The sequence below is a fragment of the Teleopsis dalmanni genome, chromosome X (genome assembly GCF_002237135.1).
Source record: "Teleopsis dalmanni isolate 2A chromosome X, ASM223713v2, whole genome shotgun sequence".
NCBI lineage: Eukaryota > Metazoa > Arthropoda > Insecta > Diptera > Diopsidae > Teleopsis > Teleopsis dalmanni.
In genome coordinates, this window is record NC_051848.1 from 35,016,572 (window position 1) to 35,042,292 (window position 25,721).

The following is a 25,721-nucleotide window of genomic DNA, read 5'->3' on the forward strand; positions in this document are numbered from 1 at the left end:
TTGAAAGAAAGCCTCTCAAGGTGCCACACGTTTTAACAAAGAGAATAAGGGAAAAATAACAAGGCTTGAATCAGTTCTGGTGATGGAAGGTAAAGCTTGAAAGAAACCCTGTCAAGAAGCCACACGTGTTAACAAGGGAATAAGGGACAAAGAACAAGACTTTAATCAGTTCTGGTAATAAAAACTAAAGCTTGAGCTTATTAATAAGCCTTTTATTATAATGTTGAAACTATTTAAGCCAGTGCATTCGAGCACTTTTACTCTTTATTAACTGCGAAGTAACTTCAAAACCCATCTTTACGCCTTGACTGAATTATTGTTTATTATTTCATCAGACTAAGCAATAATTGATCTCAGATTTGCATACCTCCTCGAGGGGCTTGTAACCATTCGATAACGCGGTGTTGGTATATTCTGATCGAATCAATCTTGGGGTCCCTGAGGATGTCATTCGTCCTAATGTACCATGGTACCTTAAAAAGTCTAAGCCTTTTAACAAATTACTTTTGGTTTTAAGTTCGTAACTTTTAAAGCTCAACGACTTCTTAGCATATGCATCTTACATTATTTTACTGTGGAAATCAATCTACTAAACTCAGTACTAAACAAGTCTGGATTTATTTATTGTAAATTTATTGCATTCATGAGCACTTGAATTAACAATTTATGATTTTTTTTTTTATGTTATAAAATAAATTTTTTATATAATTTTGATGTAATCACTACAATAAACAGCAAATAACGCAAAGAGTGTTTACTTCAATATCACAATATTTCCTTTCCGAAAATTCCACTTTAACAGCAACACATATCAATATTTACACAACAATAATAATACACTTTCCAAGCACAAGAAAGGGGAAGAGCAGTTAGAGCAAGGATAAGCAGGATATGTCAGATACTCACTTTGCACGCCTACAATTTCCTGCAATAATCGTAATCGTAATAATAATAATAATTTTGTTATTTCGATATTTTCATATCATTTTTGTGGAAATTTTTTATTGTACTGAAGTTTCCTCGAACGAGGAAAATTTTGTAAGGATTCCTTTTTTGACAACAGCAGAAATTACAACAAACGGCAATATTTTTGTGAGTCATAAATAAGCAAAATATCGCCTACAACAACAACGAAGATACATTTATGTGCTTAGATAGATTTAATATTTTTGATATATAAAATATATTTATATTCAAATTTCTTATTGTGCCGTGGATTCGCGTGGGAAACTCAAAGTCAAATATTAAATAAAATTCAAATGAAAATTATGCGCGCCTAAAATTATGTGAGAAAATTCTTTGCGACATGACAGAAGCTAACAAAAGGCGTTTCAAGTAACAAAACATTTACGGAGGAGTAGGAGGAGGAGGAGGAGAACATGATTAGGTACTCATATAAACTACTTTAATTTCACATTCAATTTCTCTTATTTTCATATCAATAAGAGCGTACAAATTAATATCTGCAAGATAATTGATACAAAACGTTTCACATCACATATGGTATATATTTCTGTGCGAATGTTGAAAAATAAATTCTTGGGAAGAAATGTACTCGTCTACATTTATAGCTGTTTTTTTACCACTGAAATTTTGACGCTAAAAATATTCTTTTGAAAAATAAATTGTTTGTTAAGTGCTTGTGAAGAAGATATCAGATATAGTCTTTGACGGATGTGTGGATTGTGGTTGGATTAAGTGGCTTAACCGGAAGTTAAGTATTGAAACGGGTAAGGAGTACATGAACTTTGAAGCGCTCATAAATACCTGACGCGTATATTAAGATTGGTTGCAAATTTAATTAAATGCAAATTTTTTGAAGTGAAAAAGAAGTACTGCGTATACCACGCGTTACATTTTTAGCATACTTGAATTTCTAATAAATATATATATGTATATAAGGACGATAGTACCTTACTGGAATTTAATCAAGACACGCCATAGAACACTCCCATTAAAGGGACTAACCTCTGTTCCGCCTCTATTGTGTGCATATTTTCTTCAGTCTTAAGGGGGTATTAAGGAGGTATTAGAACATTTTATTCCTGCAACATTTACAGGAATGACAAACGAAGCGGTGGACATCAAAATACTTTGATTTTTCATCAGTCTTGCTCGTTTTTTTTCGTATGCAATCGGATGTTTGTCGGCTTCCATGCAAATTTCATTCTGTTTTATGAGAATGAAGCAAAAACAACGTATAAATGCACGCACGTTTTTGAATTTTGTATCATATTTGTTGTATTTTTTCCTGAGCAGTGTTCAATGGTGGTAGTACATGATGTGCAAGTGATGTCGCGCCAATCGAATAAGACAGGCATCATGTGTAAGACCCGCTTTATACATTAAGTGCGGTTAATGCCTACTTAACTTGATCAATGCATCGTACATACGGTCTATTTCTACAATTTCTTTCTATAACTAATTCTTCAAACACTCTTTTCGCTGTAGCGTCTTCATTCATTCTTACGGCATCATCAATCCAACGAAGCCACTGGATGTGTCTTTGCTGAGTTCTTGATAAAATTCGTAAAGCTCGTGGCTTATTCGGATGCGGTAGTCGTTGCCAACTTGTAAAAGACGAAAGAAACAATTAAAAATTCTTCGTGTTGTTTATAGACAGTATTTGGTATCTGTGACATATTATGATATCAAAAAAACCCAGTCTGCAATACGACTCTATGTTGATATGGTTCCTATTCACTATCAGTTAAGTTTTGATTATCAGAGTCTATTGAATGTGGACATGATTTTCAAAAAAAAAACATCAGACCACAATTCCTGATCCTTAGCAAATTTTTTATATTACTATTAATATGATTACGGATACATACCGGATAGCATGATTTTCCTAAAAAAAACATCGGACCATAATACCTGATCATTAACAGATTTTTTATATTATTATTAATGTGATTAGTGTTACACTCTAGATTGCATCCAAGGCAATTTTCCAGACTTGCAGATGCACAGACACATGCTTCATTAAAACGGAAGTACGTTTTTATGTACTTTTTGTATATACCTAACAAAATGATAGTAAGGATTAAAAGTTGAAAACCTAACAGTCCTTTTCCGCTATTTTTTTTTCTATTTTTACAATAATAAATCAAAAGTATCATTTCTTTTCGGTCCCGTCATCACGTGCCCGGAGTTTCAAAGTTTTACTCCGTATGCCGTATGTTCGCATTCAAGCATCCACTGCGTCGCACTTGCTTCTCTGTGGGTAACCGATGACGAATGCAAAATTCCGAGGAACCTGACAGGTGTACTAGGCAGTTTGTTTTTTTTTTTTTTTTGATTTGTTGAAATGATTAAGTAAATGTTATTCCTGTTAATTACTTTTATTAGCTTGACGAGCTGTGATGAAAAAGTTGCTAAGTCGAAATCATCGTCTGGTGTAACTCATTAACTTATGCCCCACAATCTCGTCAATACTTTTAGAGAATCGCTTTTAACTTTTATTATTAGCAATTTCCAAGTTCAAACTTTTCGATCCTTTGGTATTTTTATTTTATCCTTTCTTTTGTTCCAAATACTTTGGCATTTGCTGGAACATAAAATATCCGCTTAAAGAATTTTGTTCAACATAAATAATATCTCTAAACTTCAGATTTAAAGAGCACTTCAATAAATTTAAAAACTTTTGATTGCTTTCATTTGGTTTACATGTGATTTATCGCACCCCCTTAGGAAGCGATATACTCGGCTATTCCAGAGGAAGTTTTGGTATGGCTTAACATAAATGCAAAATTCTATTTTGTTTCATCAAAATTTTTTAAATGTTGTTAGCCATAATTTTGGATAAAATTGCTTAAAGCGACTAAATGCAATTTATTCGAAGTGCATTTTTAAAGATTTAATCTTAAACTTATTCAACCTAAATACGATGTATAAATTCGAGTGCAAGTAATTAATTTGGAAATTTTACAATAAAACTTTGTTAAAACATCCTGCATATGTACATGGAAATAATTGCATGAATACCAAAAACTACAAATTGTTTAAGACTTTTGTTTAGAGATTTACGTAGTATCAGAAAGCATTGTATTTATTATGAAATATTCTAGCAATTTTCCATACATTTGGATTACTTTTAGTTTAGTTCTGAAATAAATACTTTGTAGTTCAAATTGCATTCCACGTTCAAAATTTGATTAAACTTCAGTTCAATTAATTAGAGAATTTTAGAAAGGAATTGCATGTTACCGCTTTGAGCATGGAGTAGACATGTTCTTCGAAGAATATCAAAAGCACTAAGTGACATTATATGTAATAAACTTTTAAAATATTTTAATATAAATTAAGTAATTCAATTAAATTGCATTTTATCGTCAGTTAGAACGATAATTTTAACTACTTACTTAATAGAAACTTATGTTTTTTGAGAGGTTTCGAACAGTAGTGAATGGCAACAACAAAATTTATCATTATTTTTATTATTTTTAATTAATTGCATTTTTGGCTAACCATACACCTATTTTGAGTACTGCCAAATAGCTATTATCAGTAGTCATCCTCTTCAAGACAACTAATGATGAGTTTCTTTAATTTAATTGAACATACACGTTCGAACTTACAATTTCGAACATTAAAGTCAAGTACACATTCAAACATACAAGTCAAGTACGGCTCTTGTTGACTTGACAAAATAAATACTGATTCTGGCTTCAAGTTTGTCAAGTTACGAATTTTACTCTTACTACTGTTATCTCAAATATTTATTAACGAATATTTAAACACAAGAAATAATTCTCAGACCACTGCAAATGGGTATTTGCCAATACTCGAAATAGCTGTATGGATAGCCAAAAATTCAATTGATTAAATTATAATAAAAATTTTGTTGTTGTACTTCACTACTATTCGAAACTTCTCTAGTCATTCAATAGAAAAATATTTTAATATGATATTTTTTAAAGAGTTTTTGAACAGTAGTGAACTACAACAACAAAAATTCTTTTTTATATTAGTTTTATTATTTAAATTTTTGGCTGCCCATACAGCTGTTTCGAGTATTGCCAAATACCCATCACTAGTGGTCTTGGAAATAATTCTTGTATTTAATTATTCGTAAATAAGTTTTCGTGACTGCAAGTACCAGAAATCAAACTCATGATCTGTCAGTTGGTTAAGTGGTGCTGACTCTGAGTTTCTGAGTAGTCTTGGAAATAATTCTTGTATTTAATTATTCGTAAATAAGTTTTCGTGACTGCAAGTACCAGAAATCAAACTCGTGATCTGCTAAATTTAAAGCTAAGAGTCAGTTGGTTAAGTGGTGCTGACTCTGAGTTTCAAATTTGGCAGGGCACAAGTTCGATTCCTTATACTGGCAGTCTCGAAAAATCACCCAATAAATCTTGCTCGACTTAGCACTTTTGTGGGCTAACAGGGCGTTAACTCTTTATAACATAAACATCAACACTTTTAATTTATCACAACCATGTCATACATGTTTTAATCGATGGAGTGTGTTCGTCATTTTGTACTTTTTCATGATGATTTTTTTATAAATTATAAAACAAAAAATGAGAAAAGTTCTTTTTCTAAATTACTTCATTATAAATAAAGAAGAAAATAGTAATTATCATTGCAAAAACTTTTCCATTTAAATTGTGCAAGCACATCAGATTTGAATAACTTCTGAAAAATGACATATATCAGCTTAAAATAGTTCTCAATTTAACATTTTCTGTTTATTTTCGCATTTTCCTGATATGATTAAAAACCAATTATTTAAGACTTCGCAGTAAAAGTATTAAAATATTTAAAACCATCAGACAACTACATTCCACGTCCTACCCTCGTACACATGACACAGTACGGCACATTTGGCATATTTGGCATATTTAAGTGAAACTGTATTTAAAGACATATGAGTGAGTGCGCATTAAGATACACTTACACATTTACACATTTGCACATTTGCACACTTACACATTTACACACTCGACACTCTCAATATTAGAGACCTGTCACAGATAAAGCCTCTCAAGCAATCGTAAGACAAAGAAGAAGAAGTGCACAATTACAGCAACAAACCAAGGCAATGCCACTTAAGTGCAACTATATTTAATTGCAACTGACGAAGAATGCAGCAAAGTATTACTCACATTAAATACAGCATACAAACTGGCACACACACACATACACGGGTGCATGCATGGGTGCCTGTATAGTACACAGCACATAGCACAGAACACAGAACACTCACTTATACAGCACGACAGTTAAGCTTACACATACGCTTGTACCATAGAACATACGCAAAGAACATAATAAAGTTGGCGTGCGCATCCGTTTCCGAACAACGTTGCTTTCTTGATATGTCATGGTTTTTGCCTCTGTCGCTGACGCTGCTGCTGTCTCTGTTTCTGCTGCTGCTGCTGTTGCTGCTGTTACAGTAGTAAGAGCAGCTGTAGGCGATAATGTTTAGTGGTGTTTAGCGGCCAATGGAATAGAGAAGCAAGAGTTGGGAATGTGTGGATGATATTGGTAATGATAGTACGGATAGCAGATATAATGGCAACTACAGAAATTGCTCTGGCTCTTGCTCTATTTGACAGTAAATTTACAATATACACTAAAAAGTTTTTTTTTTTTGCTTTTTGCCTGTATGAAAATGCTTTAAATGTCTTTTGAGGAACTATAATTATTGTAAGTAGAAGTTATTTAAAAAGTTGAAAAAAAAGTTAATTAAAATATGTTGAATACTGTCGAATTGCAATTTAAACAGATAAATTTATCTTATATATGTACTTAGTATATGTGCATTGTAAGTACTGTACACTCATTATATATAAATAATGTTTGTATATATGTACATTTCACACTTATAGCACACTTCATACATTTCACACCTTTCGGACACTTGTGCACTTTTGCACTTCAACACTTTAACATAAGTGCACTTTAAGTTAAAATAATATTGTGCAACTAAATTATAGCTATAAGGATGCCGTAAGTGTATAATTACAAGTCCTTTAAAAATATTTGCATAGAGATGAACGAAGTATACACACTTCACTCTGGCTAAAATTTAACTAAATCGTCGTTCATTTGGCTTAAGTGTGGAAATAATTGCACTTCTGCTAACAACATTGCTACTTGCTACTTGCTACTTTGCTACTTTTCTACATGGCTAAGTACTTGCTAAACGCATTTCGTTATTAAACCCAGAAATAGAGTAAACAGCGCATCGGGTTGTGTGTGTGTGTGTGTGTGCAATAATGAGGAGGGCATTAATTTGTTGCTTTTGTACAAATCAACAAGCAGCTTCGCAAGTAAGCTATCAACAACAACGCAATTACAATGCAGCAGTTATAGCACCAAACACTATGTATGTGTACATACCTACATACATACACACATATATAGCATTGTATATGCAGTTGCGCAGCATACAATTTGACACATCAGTTGCGAAAAGCAAGTAGCGTTAATAGTGACGCCGACAGCAGCAAGTGCAGCAACAGTTGTATTTTACTTGCTTTTACTTGATATATTACAGTATAAGAATAAAAAAAACACACACACACACAAATACACTGAAACGTAGCATGAAATAAAAGCACAAACAAAAACTGAAAAGGAAATAATCAAAGTAAAGTCACAAAAACAAAAACAAAAACACAAAAAAATATGGAATACACTATTAACAGTGTAATAGTGAACAGTTGTCATTGCACAGACTGTAAGCGGCTACTGCCAGTGCGAATGCCACTGCCACTGTTAGTGCTACCACTGCCACTGCAGCCATTACAGAGTGACAGTTACAACACCAAGCACTAATTACACCTCGCGCACAAATGTTAGTTAAGCTTATTTTAAGCACCCAAGGATACGTACATCAACGCAATGTTTATTTGCTATAAATTTTGTAATATGTTCCAACACACACACACGCACACACACACAACATCAACACACAAACATGCCTAACATAGCTAGCAAAAAAGTGCATTGCGTGCAGGCGAACGGACGTACTTTGAATATATCAAGAAGAGTAAAAGAAAAAGTGTTTAAGAAAAACCAAAAACAAAAAAAATAAAAAAAAAATAACAACAATAATAAATGCTACAAATCACAATAAATATGCGCTGCTATTTGTTTGTGTGTGTATAGTACATAAGTGTATATGTGTTGTGTTTCTGTTTATATTCAATACTCACACTGACTCATTTATTTATTTGACATTTTTTGTTTAGTTGACATAAAATGCCGCTCATCGCCCACATTCTACGTTAGGGCCTCATGTGTCATCATTCAATGCTAAGGCAATGCTGAGGCACTGTTAAGTAAAAAGCAGTGAAATAAAATAGAAAGGATGTGATTAAGCCAACGCAAGGATGCAGTTTTATCCACATTTTGTCATGATGCGCTGGTGCATAGCACCAAAAAAATGTTCATCATTACTTTTATAGAAAAAAAAATAATTTTTTTTTCTTTTCACAAAAACAAATGAGAGATTAAATCTTTGTTTTGATTTCATTGATTATTTTTTTTAAAAAAAAATATCACAATAAAAATATACCCAAAATTACGACGTATTTTAGGTCACTGAGGTATTTTTTTATAAAAACTATACTTAAATACTAATACAGAAAATCTTAGTATGAACTAAAAATAAATAATTAAAAAAAAAAACTAACTAATTACACAGTAATTAAAAAAAATTAAAGTTTAACGCTCGTAATTTTCAAAAAAAAATATGGATAATTTATTTATTGATAATTTTTCAAGAATTAGTTCTAAATATCTTTGGACAAAGGTGCAATAAGTTTGTTTTTTGGTTTATTAGTGTTGTCTCGTAAAGGGAAATTTGCGTTTCTAGTTCGCCTTAAAATATCGTCGACATCGAATTTAAGATATCATATAACACATCGGTTGATAAGTTTATAGGATAAATAATAATAAATAATAAATAATGTTATTCATCAATATACCATCTTTAAGAGTAGTACAATCATTCAAACATTTCTCTAAAACTTTGTTACCACTCATCAGAAACAGTTATCTTTCTCTAAAGGATCCTTTTGAAGTCTCCAAACAGCACTTCTCTAAAATTTTGACATCTCTTGTGTAGAATGATTCATCTTTGTTCTTAAAATATGACTCAGTTTCAGCGAAAATTTATTAATTTATTTTTATCGGCGTCACTTCCTCTTCTCTGGAGGGTTCTTGTTTTTTAAAGTTTTGTCTGTAACCTGTAAATACGTTGGATGTGGAAGCAATTCAAAATCCAAGTCATGGAATTTGACTGCGGTAGACAATAACTTCTTACACTGCATATAGTATTAGTGATGGAGAACTTCTTTATATGGAGCTGTTGTTTCTCTTAACTTCTGCTTTAAATGTACTAGTCGAGCCATGTAGTTTTTGAGCATCTGACCCTTCGTCTTTTTCAAGGTATTTGATGAACAAAATTCCAGCCGCACGTCAATATAAGGACAACTGGCCAAACCTTTGCGTATTTGACCATCTTGTGCGAGATTCACCATTTACTCTCTACTTAGCTAACTACCTATACATTTATTATTTGTCTATTGTATATCTATTCGAATGATAAAGTAAATTCAAATTTCTTTAATTGCTTTACATCGACAAAAAATTCCTCTTTATCTCACTACATCCGGTCCAAACACCTCTCAGAATCATCGACGCGTTGTTTAAAATGCGACTTTCAGTTTGAAAATAGTGGTTGCCGCTTTCTCATAAATAAATATTCACGTAAAATGAACACATTGGCATTCCTTTAAAATCTTTAAGGTGTCAATAAAGTTTTGTTAACAATATAAATAACAAGCGACACTAAAACTCAATAATCGACAGTCCCTTTAAGCGAGCTTTTTTAATGATCTGATACTCTCTGGACAAAATATATGTATGGATATTTGGGTCAAGTGTTGGCACTAGGAATAAATTCCAAAATGTGATCAATAATTTTTTGTATATTTTATAATATTTACCAATTTCGAATGCCTTCTGTACTGTGTATATAGTGTACATTATTCTTATGTATTTTTCTTAATCTTGATTAGTGCAGCAAACAGAAAAAAAATTATCCTCTTTAAGTTTTTCCGTCATAGCTCTGGAACATTCAGGGTATTTGGTTTATATTCCATATTACTGAAAAATAATTTGAGTACTGTTAACAGGTGTTTGCTTTCTGCGTTCAACAATACAAATTAAAATGTACAGGTTTAGTATTGTTCATAGACAATATGCAATTTTAACTGCACACAGATACATACGAGTACAATTTTCAAGGCTTACAAACGTACATGAAGCCATTAGGAGCTCTTAATATTCGTGCGTAACTGAAATTGAAAAATGTATCTTTTATAGCACCAAGAAGACCGATCATAAATTTTACTAGTGATATTATTTTTGTAACATTTCATAATAATTACAAGCGTTGGCTGCTGCTCTTAACGCACTTTACAGATGAATTTTTGCTGCTGCACGACAGCACGTAATTGCTATACTACATCTCTACGCTGACATAAAGCTGGCGCTGATGTTTGCGTTCACGTTGACGTTGACGTTGACGTCTCTGATGATACTTCATCACATCACATCAACAGTAACTCTTTGACGGTGTAATATGAGCAACAAATGTTCTTTCGCGTTTTAATCCTTTACCTCCCACTTTACCCATTTCCCGACGGTTCCAATATTTATTTTATTTTTTTTTTTGTTGATTTACTTTTTGTTGTTTTATATTCCCCGCTTCTGTTTTGTTAACATGCATAAATGACAAGCGTTATAAATGTGTTGCTGTCACTTTCATTATTTTTATCGCTTTTTTTTGCTCTCAAATTCGTTTTTTGTTCTAAATTTTTATTTTGCATGCTCTTTACGGCAGCTCTGCAGTTAAGGGCTTGGCGTTTTTCTTGTTAATATTTGTTGTTGCCTTTTGTTGGCATTTGAAATATGACTGCTTTTCATTAAGAAACATTCTAACATTTCAATAAAAATGTTTTTGACTTTGCTGCATTGTTTAAACAATGCAAAAAAAAATTGAGATAATAAAACGAAGAGGAGAACAACAATAACAACAGCATAACAACAACAACACGGCAGCAACAAGATATATCACCAGACACTCTTTGTGCGGGTAGTAGATTCGAGTCTCGCATCCTTTACCGCATTTCTAGCGAAATTATTTTCTTTGATATTCATGTATATTTTGCTCAATGCTTTAATTCTTTCCATTTATTTTTATATATTTTTAGCATGGGTGTCACCTCATCCAAGTCGTTCATGAAAGCCAGTTCAAGGCAAGATTTGATTAAGTTGCCCTTGCAACACATAAAAAAAATTGATCGTTGGGATTCCTTACGTGGTTCCGCTTCTGACACCTTCACTGAAGAAACCTTTGGGCCGCTGTCAAATGTGCGGTAAGTAGAAATGCTGTTGTCCATATATATAGAAAAATTGTCTGTTTTTTATTTAAAATATGTATAAATTAAGTATAAATTAGGTTTAAATTAAGTTTAAATTAAGTATAAATTAAGTATATATTAAGTATAAAATTAGTTTTAGGTTAGGTTAGGTTATGTTGGCAGACCAAAAAGGCTAAGCGTAAACCATTAAGGTCCATTATGACAGGTAAGAGTATTTTTTTTGCTTGCTGTTTTGCAGTGTGAGACTTGAACCCACTAAAATCATATTTTAGGAATGAATACAATACAAGAATACAAGAATATCTTAATACAATAATATCCATTTGAAGTAATGAATACATAATTTGTTATATAGAGGGTCTGCAGGTTGGCCCAAAAAAAAAAATTAATACCAAGCAAATAAAATGTAAGCAAATCGTTAAACGACCTATATCCTGAAAAAAATCACACATTTCAAGTAGTGAAGAAAATTTCTGGAAGCTTTCAATTAGTAGAATTATTAGTACATACGATTAGTAGTAGATTCGATTAACAGCACCTAAAGCACTACAATACTGCTGGCATATAGACTTTGATCGTAACCTGACAATATCATGTAAGAAAATTTTAAGTCTGCAATATGAATGCTTATACAGCATTTTGTAAGAAATAAAGGAGCTGGTTAATATTTGTAAAAAGAATTTTGCGCCATGATATAGTTGGATTAATATCTGTTGTATTAAGAATTTATATAAAAACCCTGGATAGAGTTTCACAACTAACAGACGCTATTATCATACTGGGCACGGTATGATAATAAACATGGATCTTCATCTAAAACATGGATCTTCATCATGATCCCAAATCGTGGAACGAGTTTCACGCTCTTTTAAAATAAGCAGCCAATCAGTCTGTTATAAACGCTAAGAAAAAACTGAAAATTTTAAAACTCAAATAACTGAATATATAGCAACAACAAAATTTTAATTTATTTTTAATTAATTGAATATTTGATCAACTATACAGCTGTTTCAAGCATTTCTTCTATTTAATTAAAAGTAAATAAGTAAATAATTTTTTGGAACTGCAATTACCAAGGCTCAAAGTTCATTAGTCGGTGGGCTAATAAATACTGACTCTGAGCTTCAAATTTGGCAGGGTACGAGCTTAATCCTTTGTACTTGCAGTCTTAAAAACTAATTATTTACGAATAACTAATAAATAGATATAAGAAATAATTCCAAAACTATTGATGATGATGATGTAATACTGGGAACAGCTGTATGGCTAGCCAAAAAATTAATTTATTAAAAATAAATATAAATTTTGTTGTTACAATTTACTACTGTTCGAAATCTCTTTATTACTTACGTACAATAATTTCTATTAAGTAAAATAGTCACTACCGTCATAACTGACGTTAAAATCAAATGTTAATTATGAATAATCTTTTCTATTATTGTAATTCTAATCACTAGCCTAAAATTCTTGCTAAATCTTTAGAACGAGCTCAGTTTAAGTGTAAATTTATACCTAAATTTCTTAAACAATATATCTAAGGTATATGATGTTTTCTTTATGGCATCTATATACAATAAATAATATATAACATATATAATAATATATAACATAATAATATTATAATATAAAAATATAATATATAATAACTAGATAACCCGACAAACGTTGTTTTGCCTTATAAATTATTTCTAGTTTCTAGATAAATTCTAGTGTAGACAAAAAGTAACTTACTTATTATAAGTGTGTAAGTATGTGGTATATGCATGAAATAGGCATGGAGCGCTATGAACGAAAAGGAAAATAAAAATAACAAACGCCAAACAATATTATTTTTAAGTTATTATAGTTTATTTATTAAATTATTAATTTAAAATCAATAGATTTGTAAGATACCAAGTTCCCTGGCAACAACTGTTGTATCTTCAAATTTAAATTGTCTTGGATTGACTGTAAATAATAATAATGATAATGGGCCAGTAACATTAACCAACAACAGTCGAAGATTAAAGCACTCAGTGTGTCTTGGATTAACTGTAAATAAGCGTTCGATTTAAATAAATTGAGACATGCATCAACTGGTGAAACTTGCTTGCGGGGCATCCATTTTTTTGTTTGAGCCCATGTGAAATAGCGTGGTACTTGTGAATAGAGTAATGTTCTTGCAAAGGCACCAAAATCACCCGTACTATTACACAATTCAAAAAATGCAGTGAGTGTAGATTTAGGTGGATTTGTACCACGATCAATCACTGTCTCGTTCGTGAAAAATACAAGCTGACCGTTTTCATGATGGACGGCTAACTGAACAGCTGCTGGATCCCGTTCATGAATTAGAAAACCGAAGATACGCCAAGCAGCTTCATTGGAGCTGATGTACCGACCAATTTGGTAGAGCGTAATTTCACCGTTTTTGTTCATTGGAGGAGCATTTACATTTACATTACTATTGCATAGCAGTGGTGGGTTCAAATTCCGAAGTAAAATAATCGGTGATCCAACTTTCAGTCGTAAAATGTGTGGTGGCATGCCTGGCAAATCCAGTGAGTTTAAAAACTCTGCTAGATAGTTTACAACTTCGTTGGTATCACAAACTGTATCGATCGATTTGTATGATATTAAGTCGCCTGGCAATGTCTGTTTTATCTTGAAGTTTAATTCATCAACGTCCACGTTTTTTTTGCTGCTAATGGCTCTTTCTGCCAGCCACCCATGATTTATGTATTGTATGTGTACATCTGGAAATACGCGGTCAATAAGAGCATTTTGGGAATCAACGATAGTGCAGAAATTAGGGGGCAGTTTTATGAATTCAGTATTTTTATAGACAACAACTTTTCATATCATAGCAAGTTTTCTTTTTCAAAAATATGAAAAAATTTAAGTCAAAAAAATAAAAAAATTTTTGTTAAAGCAATAAAGATATTTTTGCTGGATAGGGACACCCTAATCACTTTAGCGGTATGAAAAATAGATAGTAGCCGATTCCCAGACCTACTAAATACGCATATAAAATTTGGTAAAAATCGGTAAAGCCGTTTCGGAGGAGTACGGTAACTAACATTTTGACAATGTTAATTTTATATATAAGATATATAATAAGCCACGAACTATAAGTATTTTTTTTCTGCAGATTTGCAGTGTTTGCGCTTGGTTCTTCGGCTTATCCGAATTTCTGTGCATTCGGTCAGTATATGGACAATATTTTAGGTGAACTTGGTGGCGAAAGGTTGCTTAAAATAGCATACGGCGATGAAATGTGCGGTCAGGAACAATCTTTTCGAAAGTGGGCTCCAGAGGTCTTTAAGGTAAGTAAAACTACAGTCCTTAAAGTATCACCTATATAATAGTTCTTTTTCAAAATAGCATTGATACATATTGATAAATAGTTTTTAATATAAATTAAATTCAGTATAGAGTATAGGTGATGCAATTATTATTAATGAAATAATAAAATTTTGTTGTTGCAATTCGCTACTGTTAGAAAAACCTCTTTATTAAATATAATAGTTTTTATTAAGTAAAATAATCACTTTTGTCTATTTTACTTAATTTACTTAGTATAAAATTTTAAATATTTTCTAATTAGTAAATATTAAATAAATGAATGTATATTATAATAAAAAGGCAAATCTTAATTAAAAATTAAAATGTTTTTTTCGGATTTGGTTTTTCTTTCAAGTTGGCTTGCGAGACTTTTTGCTTAGATCCTGAAAGCTTAACGGATGCTTCATTGGCACTGCAAAACGATTCACTTACTGTAAACAATGTGCGTTTATTACCATCTACAACCGTCAGTAGTCTTGAAAACTTGCTTTCCAAGTATCACAACAAGAAGGTCAATTGTTGTAAAATTAAGAGGGCACCACTTAATCTAACAAATCAAGGCAATGGTGAAAAAACCACAATACTTCTGGAAATATGTGCACCCGCAATAGACTATGAACCTGGTGATCACGTTGGTATATTTCCAGCTAATCGTGCAGAAATTGTGGATGGTATAATACAACGTTTGAGTGGTTTCGATAATCCTGATGAAATTCTGCAATTACAATTATTGAAAGAGAAACAAACCTCAAATGGCATCTTCAAATGCTGGGAGCCGCATGATAGAATACCAGCAGACACTTTACGTAATTTACTTTCACGTTTCTTTGACATCACAACGCCACCTAGTCGACAGATGCTAACACTATTGTCTGGTTTCTGTGAAGATCCTGCAGATGTTGAACGTTTGCAAGTACTAGTAAGTGATTCATCAGCTTACGAAGATTGGCGACATTGGCGCTTACCACATTTGTTGGAAGTGCTAGAAGAATTTCCATCATGCACACCTCCTGCTTCTTTGGTATTAGTAAATCTAATGCCGCTGCAATCAAGATTTTACTCAATTTCATCCTCACCAAACAAAGTCAATAATGAGATACATTTAACAGTGGCTGTTGTAAGATATCGCAGCGAAGATGGTTCCGGCGATGAACGTTTCGGTGTTTGTTCCAATTATTTAGCAAGTTTGAAGGAACAGGATGATTTGCATATATTTGTGCGTAGCGCCCCTGGTTTCCATTTGCCAAGAGAGCATTCAAAGCCCATTGTGCTGATAGGACCAGGAACTGGAATTGCACCGTTTCGTTCATTTTGGCAGGAACTGGAAATATGGCGCGAAATTAACACTCCAGAACATTTGCCGAAAGTTTGGCTTTTCTTTGGCTGTCGCAATCGTGATGTCAATTTATATGCTGAAGAAAAGGACCAGCTGGTGCGTGACCAAATATTAGATCGAGTCTTTTTGGCACTTTCACGTGAGCCAAATGTACCCAAAGTAAGTTGAACATAATCACATTCACTATTCGAATTTTTTATTTACTTCGAGTATACTTCAAGAGTTTCCAAACATCCAACAACTTGAATGCACGACATTCATTCATTGTTTTCTTTACAGTGAAGTAGAGCAATTTTGAGTCCTTAACTCCACAATTTCATTTATTACAAACAGCTCTACTCTCGCCTAGTTCAGTCCGATACTCGTGCCATTCATCGAGACCCGTTGTCTTGTTGAACAAAAGACACGACCAACAAATAAATTACCTTTTGTCATTTGTTTTTTAAACGATTTCCGATTGCATTTGGCTAAATTGTCCAATGTTTCGTTTTATTTCATTACAGACTTATGTGCAGGATCTGATTGAACAGGAATTTGATTCGTTGTACAACTTGATTGTACAGGAAAAGGGACACATCTACGTTTGCGGCGATGTAACAATGGCCGAGCATGTTTACCAAACGTTAAGGTAAGTTCGGCATGAAATGGGTGGGCTATACAAAGATTTATAATGGTAAGATGGTAAAATGAGCGGTAAGCCATACAGGACGCTGGACGTTGGACGTTGGGCATTGGAAATTATCGAACGCACGCCGACAATCTGTACGGCAATCCTAACGACTGTTAACAAGTGAAGACATTGCAATAGAGCGATGTAGGATTGTGTCTTATCCTTCTGCCTTCGGCTTTTTATCAGTTTTATTGTTAGCATTGTTAGCATTGTTGGTATTGTTCGAAGTTGTTTATTATTGTTATTATGTTTTATTATTGTTGTATGTTATGTCGTGCTAGAGGAATCACAAAAAATTTTTCACTTGACAGTTTGGTAATGCCACTAAAATTTGATATAAATTATTTTGACGTGGGTCTTCAGATGATGACGGACAAATACTGTCAATAACGTAAATGACTTGGGATTGCATATATATGAATGCAAATGTGTTTTTAAATGCCATAGAAAATTTAAGGCAACAATTTGATCATAACAAATAGACATACCTTCGAAGAAGGCACAATTAAAGGCAAATTTCTTATAAATGCATTAAAGAACGTACACTTATTTTTGGACTAACAATTCAGTATTGTTTGGAAACTAATAAAATGGCATATATTTACAAGAATATCTTAATTAATAGAATATATATAAGATGTTTACTAGAAAAAATTTAATATCAGTATGCGTATGCGTCAATAGCCAGCACTTTGTATATAATTATTAATTTAAGTTTTATAAACTTGATTAGATTAGATCAGTTTTTGAAAGGGTTGAGAACTATGTCACTACATCGCTGAATCCTTTGAGGAGTATTGTGATAAACCCACTTTAGTTTCATAGGCGCGTAGCAGTTTTAAATGCCATAAATGCCGTCCTTTGGAAAAATGTTACCTGTTTCCGTTATAGGGGAATAGGCAGTTGATAAGCTCCGAAGTCTAAGTCTGGCAAGACTACCACAGTGACAGAGAACGTGTTCTGCTGTTTCCTCTTCTTTGCAACAAAGTCTGCAGCTGTCGTCTCTTGTAATACCTAGTTTTGACAGATTTTTATTTAACCCGCAATGTACAGTGAGAAACCCTGTGACAAATCGATTCAATATGAATTCTTCAGCTTGTCTGCAGGTAATTACATTATCCTAATCAGTCTGAGCTGCGTTTTTTCAGCAATGTATTTTCTGGCTAGTTCAACGGCTTTCTCTTTCTCCTCAAATCCGCTGTGTTCTGGGATACTTATTAAGTGGATCCTGTTCCTTTTCGTGAAACCTTTGAGAAGTTGAAGGCATTCCCACATTAGTTTTAAAGTCACTGGAAGTGAGCGTTGTGCTGAGTGTGCTGATTTACTGTCAGAGAAAATATATATGTTTTAGTTATGTGTTTATAAACTAAACTATCATTATATTTTATATTGACCCCACTGAAGTGAAAGATTAGCGGAAATAGGTCACGAAACGACTTGGGTCCGTATATCTTTACATAATAATTTGGCAAACAATTTGGGTTTACATATGCTCACAAATTCTCTATAAAGAAACTCTATAAAAAAAAATCCGGATAAAGCCACTGATTGTGTGAGTTTTTACAGAAAGTCTTAAGTGTTTGCAAACCTAAAATATGTTATTGATAACGGTTATATTTAATATATGTTCATAAACTATTGAATTAAATTGGAAAATAAGAACACTAGGGTTTCTAGATTATGGCTCACGTGTAAGCAATGGTTTTGATTTCGGTAATTACTATAGAGTGGGGCAAGTTAGAATACAAATTGATAGGAATGTTAGGAAAAACTACTAGTTAATTAAATTTAGATGTTTTCCATATCAGTTATAATAGAAATATTCCATCCCTAAATATACGAAGCAAATTTAGGAAATATTTATATGGTGAATACATAAGCTTTAGGAAAGAAATTTTTGCTTTTGCTATATTCGATTTATTTTCAATTAATTTTTGATGTTTTAAAAAATTAATCAAATTAACTCACTCCAAATTAGTTATAATGGCCTGGATAATGGCCTGTAGCTTTGGGGGCGTGCGATAGGAAAAAACTAAGACCTCATGCAGCGTTTACCACTTTTATTTTTCTTAAATTTTAACTGTTTTTCCAAGTCAATCTTTTTTAAGAACAAAAATTATTAACTAATTTTAATTATAAGGGTTCTGGATTCTTGAAAATGGCGTAGCGAAGGTTGGTAAGGTCAACAGTTGCGGTGAACTCAAGGTCTAGATTTTCGCCATAGCTATCTTTTCTTGTAAACATTTATCAAATAAAAAATATTATAAAAATGACAAAAACATATCAATTTAAGTTCAATAGGCAAATGTAATTAAAATTGTGATGATGTTAAAATTTTCCTTTCTCGATCTTCAGAGCTGTGAAATGTCAATTATTTTATTACAATTCATATTATTAAAAGAATATTTTTTTATTTCTCAATATAACATAGTCATGCAAGCACTATTCATGCTAAAAGTTCCGGTCAGTCATATGAATCTATTATTTCAAACAATATCAAAAGAAGATGGTATTTATTAATAAAAATATTTTATAATATATAATTATTAATAATAATTCTTTTTTATTTTATTTTTTTATCATCGTTTCATTTACTTAGCTTTTATAATAAGAGATTATCAAATAGATTTTCAGTGCTAATATTAATTGATGACTTTCCAGCTGCAGTTTACCTTTATGGTGAGAAAAAGTGTTCTGCTAACCATCTAAATGCAATTCAAGTCTTATAATAAAAAATTTGTTGAAAAGTTAAGTTCATAGGCAAATTACCAGCTAAGTCAAAAGCTACATGGATCTTAAATTCCAAATGTAGAACCTCCAACTTAATATGTAGAAGTATCTATGTAAAAAGTAATATCTAAGATAATATCATTATCTTATCTGTTATTTAATGTAACGAGATATTAGACTGTAAAACCGCATGGAGTTAATCTTGGTCTACTCTGTCGGATCTCTTGTAGTACATGTTTACGGGTGCTTGAAGAAAAGACACCAGATCACCTGTTGTGTATATGTTTAGGATTGTCCGAAACTAAGTTAAAGCTTGTAGAAGTTTTTTTTTTGTGTTTTGCAATGCTCTCAATGATATTCTAAACATTAGTATTGGGCAGATATTTGTATATATAGTAGATGTTCGGTGGTCGGGTGGTTGTAATATGCCTATTTTTCTACCGACATTTACAAGGAATGCGAAATTAAAAAAGCTTTCTGTAAGGCTTTTACTTTTAAATAAAGTAATAAATTTTAAAAATAACTTTGAAATATTTTCACTGCCAATTTAAATTTTAACTTTTAAAGTACCCCAGGTTGTATAATTAATTTTATAATTTTTTTCTAATAGAAGAACTGCACAGGAATTTATTAATGAACTTTGCTAGCAAATTATTAAGACTCCAAGTTAGAACATAAAAGTTAAGAACGGTTTTGTGTTAATCGGCTAATGAACACTAACTCTAAGCTTCAAATGTGGCAGGGTACGTGATTAACCATTGGTACTTGCAATCTCAAAAAATTATTTACAAATAATTAAATATAAGAAATAAACAGCTTAGTTAAATATTAAATTAGTTAAATAATAAAAATTTGTTATTTATAATAATAGTACCCTAAAAAGCTCAGACAAACTGGTCAGCCAATTATTTAATTAATGAAATAATAATGATTTGGTTTTTTATGGCCTAATTAGTCAATAGTTAAATAGTAAAAAATTTTGTTTGTTTGTTTGTTTTTAAAAGTTTTTATTTTACCGTTATTTCTACTATAATCTATAGGCATCATCATTAGGGTACTATTACTAAAAATTTTTGATCATTAAAACAATAAATTATTAATTAAATAATAAAAATTTTGTTTTTGCAATTCCCTACTTTTCGAAAGTTCTCTATTAAGTAAAAAGTTATTTAAATAATTATTTCATAAGAAATAACGATTCTTTTTTCTTATGGTTTCAAATAAAAACTTCGTCAAATCTTTTTAATTTATTAATTTTTATTTTAATTTATTATTTTCATTAAATTTTTTTTTAATTCTTTAATTTTCTTACATTTTTAAATAAAAATTTCGTTAAATCGTTTTTTCTAAAACTAATTTTAATTTATAATTTTTAATAAATTTTGTTTTTATTTTTTAATTCTTTAATTTTTTTCTTAATAAATTTATAGTGACTACAATTTAGCATTTTGTTAAGGCTATATATTTAATATATATAAAATTTTTTAAAAATCAAATAAAAAACGTTTAATTAGTTCAATGTTTTTTTCTAAAACTAATTTTATTTAATAATTTTTATTAAATTTTTTTTTTATTTTTTAATTCTTTAATTTTCTAACAGTTCCAAATAAAAATTTCATTAAATCATTTTTTTCTAAAACAAATTTTAATTTATAATTTTTATTAATTTTTGTTTTTATTTTGTAATTCTTTAATTTTTTTCTTTTTAAATTTATAGTGACCTCAATTTAACATTTTGTTAAGGCTATATATTTTGTAAATATAAATTTTTTTGAAAATTAAATAAAAAACTTTTAATTAGTTCAATGTTTTTTTCTAAAACTAATTTTAATTTATAATTTTTATTAAGTTTTGTTTTTATTTTGTAATTCTTTAATTTTTTCTTTTTAAATTTATAGTGACTTCAATTTAATATTTTGCTAAGGCTATATATTTTATGTATATAAAATTTTTTGAATATTAAATAAAAAACGTTTAATTAGTTCAATGTTTTTTTCTAAAACTAATTTTAATTAATAATTTTTATTAATTTTTTTTTAATTTTTTAATTCTTTAATTTTTTAACAGTTCCAAATAAAAATTTTATTAAATCATTTTTTTTTAAACTAATTTTAATTAATAATTTTTATTATATTTTTATTTTTTATTTTTTAATTCTTTAATTTTTTCCTTTTTAAATTTATAGTGACTACAATTTAACATTTTGTTAAGGCTATATATTTTGTAAATATAAAATGTTTTGAAAATTAAATAAAAAACGTTTAATTAGTTCAATCTTTTTTCTAAAACTAATTTTAATTAATAATTTTTATTAATATTTTTTTATTTTTTAACTCTTTAATTTTCTAACAGTTCCAAATAAAAATTTCATTAAATCATTTTTTTCCAAAACTAATTTTTATTATATTTTTTTTTTTATTTTTTAATTCTTTAATTTTTTTCTTTTTAAATTTATAGTGACTACAGTTTAACATTTTGTTAAGGCTATATATTTTGTAAATATAAAATTTTTTGAAAATTAAATAAAAAAACCTTTAATTAGTTCAATGTTTTTTTTTCTTTGCTTAAATCAAACTTAAACAATTTTAATTTACTTTAAAAATAGTTTCGTAAACTTTAATCAGCTCAACAAAATTCTATTTTAAGCACAATATTGCGAGTATATTTTGAAAAATGAGATTGTCAAGCACCGAAAAGTATACCTCAATTTCAACAATAAAACTTGACTAATACTGCTTGCTGGCTGCCCTCCTCAAGTAAATGTTCTGAACTCTACTAAGCCGCATTAAACTAAGCTAAACCATACCAAACTACACTGAACTGCACTGAACTACACTGAACTGCACTGAACTGCACGACAATGAACTACTTCGACTTGACGTAAATTTACTGGGGAAGAATTGTTTACATTTTCAATTCTCGACTTGTGGCAACGCTTCACTCCTTCGCCATTCTCGGTTTGTGCCTCACAAAAAGAAAAATTCTTTGTCACACATATACACTAGCGCACTTTTTCCTTTAATGCCTTCTCGTTATTTCTATGAATGCAACATTTACAGAGATATTTAATACATATATATATATACATATATATATATATATATATATATATGTAGTTTATATATTTTAATATATTTTCTATACATTATACTCTGCTTCCTTACAGGAAATGCATCGCAGGAAAAGAGCAAAAAAGCGAAGCGGAAGTTGAGAAATTTTTGCTAACATTGCGTGTAAGTATGCTGCCGATGCTGAAGAACGTGCTGCCCATATTTGTGTGTGTGCGCTGGTATGCGTATGTGTGCATGTGCATGAACTAACAATTTGACTGCAGGCTATACTCTACTCTTATAGTGCGTGTGTGCCTGTTTAAACTATTTATTTTGTTATTTTATCGCTTTTCTTTTTTAATTTTTTTATTTTATATTTGGTTTTTTTTTTGTCAATGTTTGGAATATTTTGCTGATTGTGCAAAACTTTCCAAATGTTGTGCAAATATTTAAAATTTTAATATGAAAAAATAATAGTAAAGCATATGTTTGCACAGCTTGAGTGAACACTAGAGTGAGTGCGCTTATACGTGTGATCTGTAGTGTATTGTACATGTTTATAGTGAACACAACTGACAACAATAAATGTCATAATGCGAGCCAGCGAAGTGCAACAGTCAGAAGTTTGCTGATGTATGTGTGGCAACTGTCATAAGTTCCGCTCAACATTTCCATAAATATTAAAATAAGATATAAACAAATAAAAAAAAACCAAAAACAAAAAACAAAATGCGGTATAAAGTCTACTGCAAGCCAGCAAACTACTACTGCTAGTAGCGAATAAAGTGAAATAAAACAATAAATTCAATTAAAATAAATAAATATAAATGTGACATTTACAACAGCATAACATGCTCTCATATCTTGTCCACTACGTTTTATGACTTTCTCGCATAATAGAATTTTTATATTATTTTTATATTATTCACATTTTATTTTCATATTTTAACAGGATGAGAATCGTTATCACGAGGACATATTCGGCATCACTTTACGCACCGCGGAAATTCATACCAAATCAAGGGCGACCGCTCGCATACGCATGGCAACGCAACCATAAAAGTTAAAAAATCCCCCGCAAACAGCGCAGCAGTAGCACAGCGGTTTGCGTGGATTGAAGCAAAAATTTCACGATTGGCAACGCCACACCACACTACACTTCAGTAATTAAAAAAAAATTCAATAAATGTTACACAATTACTTTAAAAATATAAAGTAATTGTGTTCAGCTTAATGCTTTAAGGTAATTAAATCTTAACCCAGATGGTAGATCCTTTAACAAGAAATATTTACTTGTAAAAAAAAATAAAAATAAAAAAAAAAATCAGATATGTGTTAAAAAAAATTGAAGATCCAGTCTTGTAAACCCTTTTTGAAAACCAACAATTATTTTTGCTCTTTCGAAATTAAACAAAAGTAGGATAAACACAGAATGTCAAAAATATGTTTGCACTGGATATATAAACTGCGAAGGACTTATACAGTTCTTCGCAGTCTCGCTGTTAGTTAAGACATGTAACTGATAGTGCAACCAATACACAAAAATAAAACTCAACTCGACTTATTACGTTTCTATAGCAGCTTGTGATTTTGATAATATGTAAATGCATACAGAGAAGGAACCTTTCGTAAATTGCACTAGTACATTAACCATTATTAATACAAGCATTATCTTTCCTTATAACTTTCGAAGTGTGGTAAATACTTTATATTTATTTAATCGTGTTAATTGATTATATCCTCTTCAAAGGAACGTTCTTTTAGATAATATATGAAACTCGGTTTGCGATTATACCTTTATCCTAACTATAAGTGAAAATCGTCAACCATTGAGTGTCTTTTTGAGTTTGGAAAATAAAAAGATTTGTTTAATTAAAAATAGCAAAATTTTGTTGTTGCAATTCACTATTGTTCGAAAATCTTGCTATTGAGTACAATAGTTTCTATTAAATAAAATAGAGACTTTTTCATAACTGACGTTAAAAATCAAAACTAAAATAGAAAAAAAGTTATGAAGATTCTACTTTCAACTATGATTAAAAATTATAATTATTTATAATTTAATAATTATAAGTTTTATAATTATAAATTCATAACAATAATACATTCGAAATCCCTTAAAATCTTTTTTAAGTTTGAGAAATAGAAAGAAGTCATCAAGATATTGTCTTTAACTCATTTATAAGTGAATATCGTTAACTCTTGAGGTTTGTTAAGCCCGAGAAAAAGACGAAAGCCAAATAAATTTTGCTTTTAACTTACTTATGACTTAAAGTAATGAATTTTTGGTGTTTTTTTTTTTAAATCAAAGCGATCTTACCTTTAACTCATTTATAATTAGAAATCTCTAGATTACTAACAGGTCCATTATAGCGCGGTTTATGTTGATTATCTATTCTCTTAGTTCAAGAAACATGGCACATATAGTGAAAATGAAGGTTAATTTTAAATAGTATAATATTCACTAGTAGTATTCTCATTCGCCCATTCTCCAATTAGGCAAGTATCAGTAAAAACTGCTCTCAGTTTATAGACATCCCTTCGACTATTATTTATCAGTGAGTATATTTATATGAGATTGTAATCAGATAACTCATCTATTTCAAATTTATGTATTGTGTTAATTACAATATTATTATTACAGATAGTTCAAGATAGACCAATTGAACTCTGTCTTTTTTAACGATTTAGCATATTTTTATATGGGGGATATCATAGTAATTGTTAAAATTTTGGCTATCAACAGCGAAAAAGATATATACAAATAATTTGATATGGCTCTCGTTATCCACAAAGAGGAGATACCATTAATTTCTATATTGGAAATATAAGAAATTCTTCAATTTAACGCCAGTATCTAGTGATAGTAATATGTAATAAAGCTTTGACTATTAACAACAAAGTATACATAAAGAATATACTATGACTTTCACTCTCCATTTTATAAAATCAAAGGGCATTGGAGTTGGAAGAAGCTTTTCCGACTTATTGAAGGAGGATTTCAATTTGCAATTATTTCCTGTATTATTAATTAGAATCCTTAAGTCTATCGTAAGTGTTACTCTTTTGCACTATTATGTCGTTTTCGTTTGTTATATCTAGGGGAAATCTAGGGTAATTGAGATTTATTTTTAGTGCAATTTATATTTGTGATTGGTAAATCTCGAGCGAAATGTATAACACTCAAGATTAGCTTTATAACA

At 30.5% G+C, this 25,721-nt stretch overlaps 1 protein-coding gene across 1 annotated transcript in view; it reads left to right on the forward strand.

Moving 5' to 3' along the window:
• LOC119688971 (nitric oxide synthase) overlaps positions 1-24,209 on the forward strand; it is an 85,015-nt gene extending 60,806 nt beyond the window's left edge. Inside the window, exons 13-18 of the mRNA XM_038103675.1 lie at positions 11,238-11,402; positions 14,539-14,713; positions 15,088-16,227; positions 16,572-16,696; positions 22,635-22,701; positions 23,471-24,209. Coding sequence (XP_037959603.1) covers positions 11,238-11,402; positions 14,539-14,713; positions 15,088-16,227; positions 16,572-16,696; positions 22,635-22,701; positions 23,471-23,578 — 1,780 coding nt within the window. The 3' untranslated portion in view covers positions 23,579-24,209. The remainder of the gene's footprint in view (positions 1-11,237; positions 11,403-14,538; positions 14,714-15,087; positions 16,228-16,571; positions 16,697-22,634; positions 22,702-23,470) is intronic.
• Positions 24,210-25,721: the final 1,512 nt, after the last annotated feature.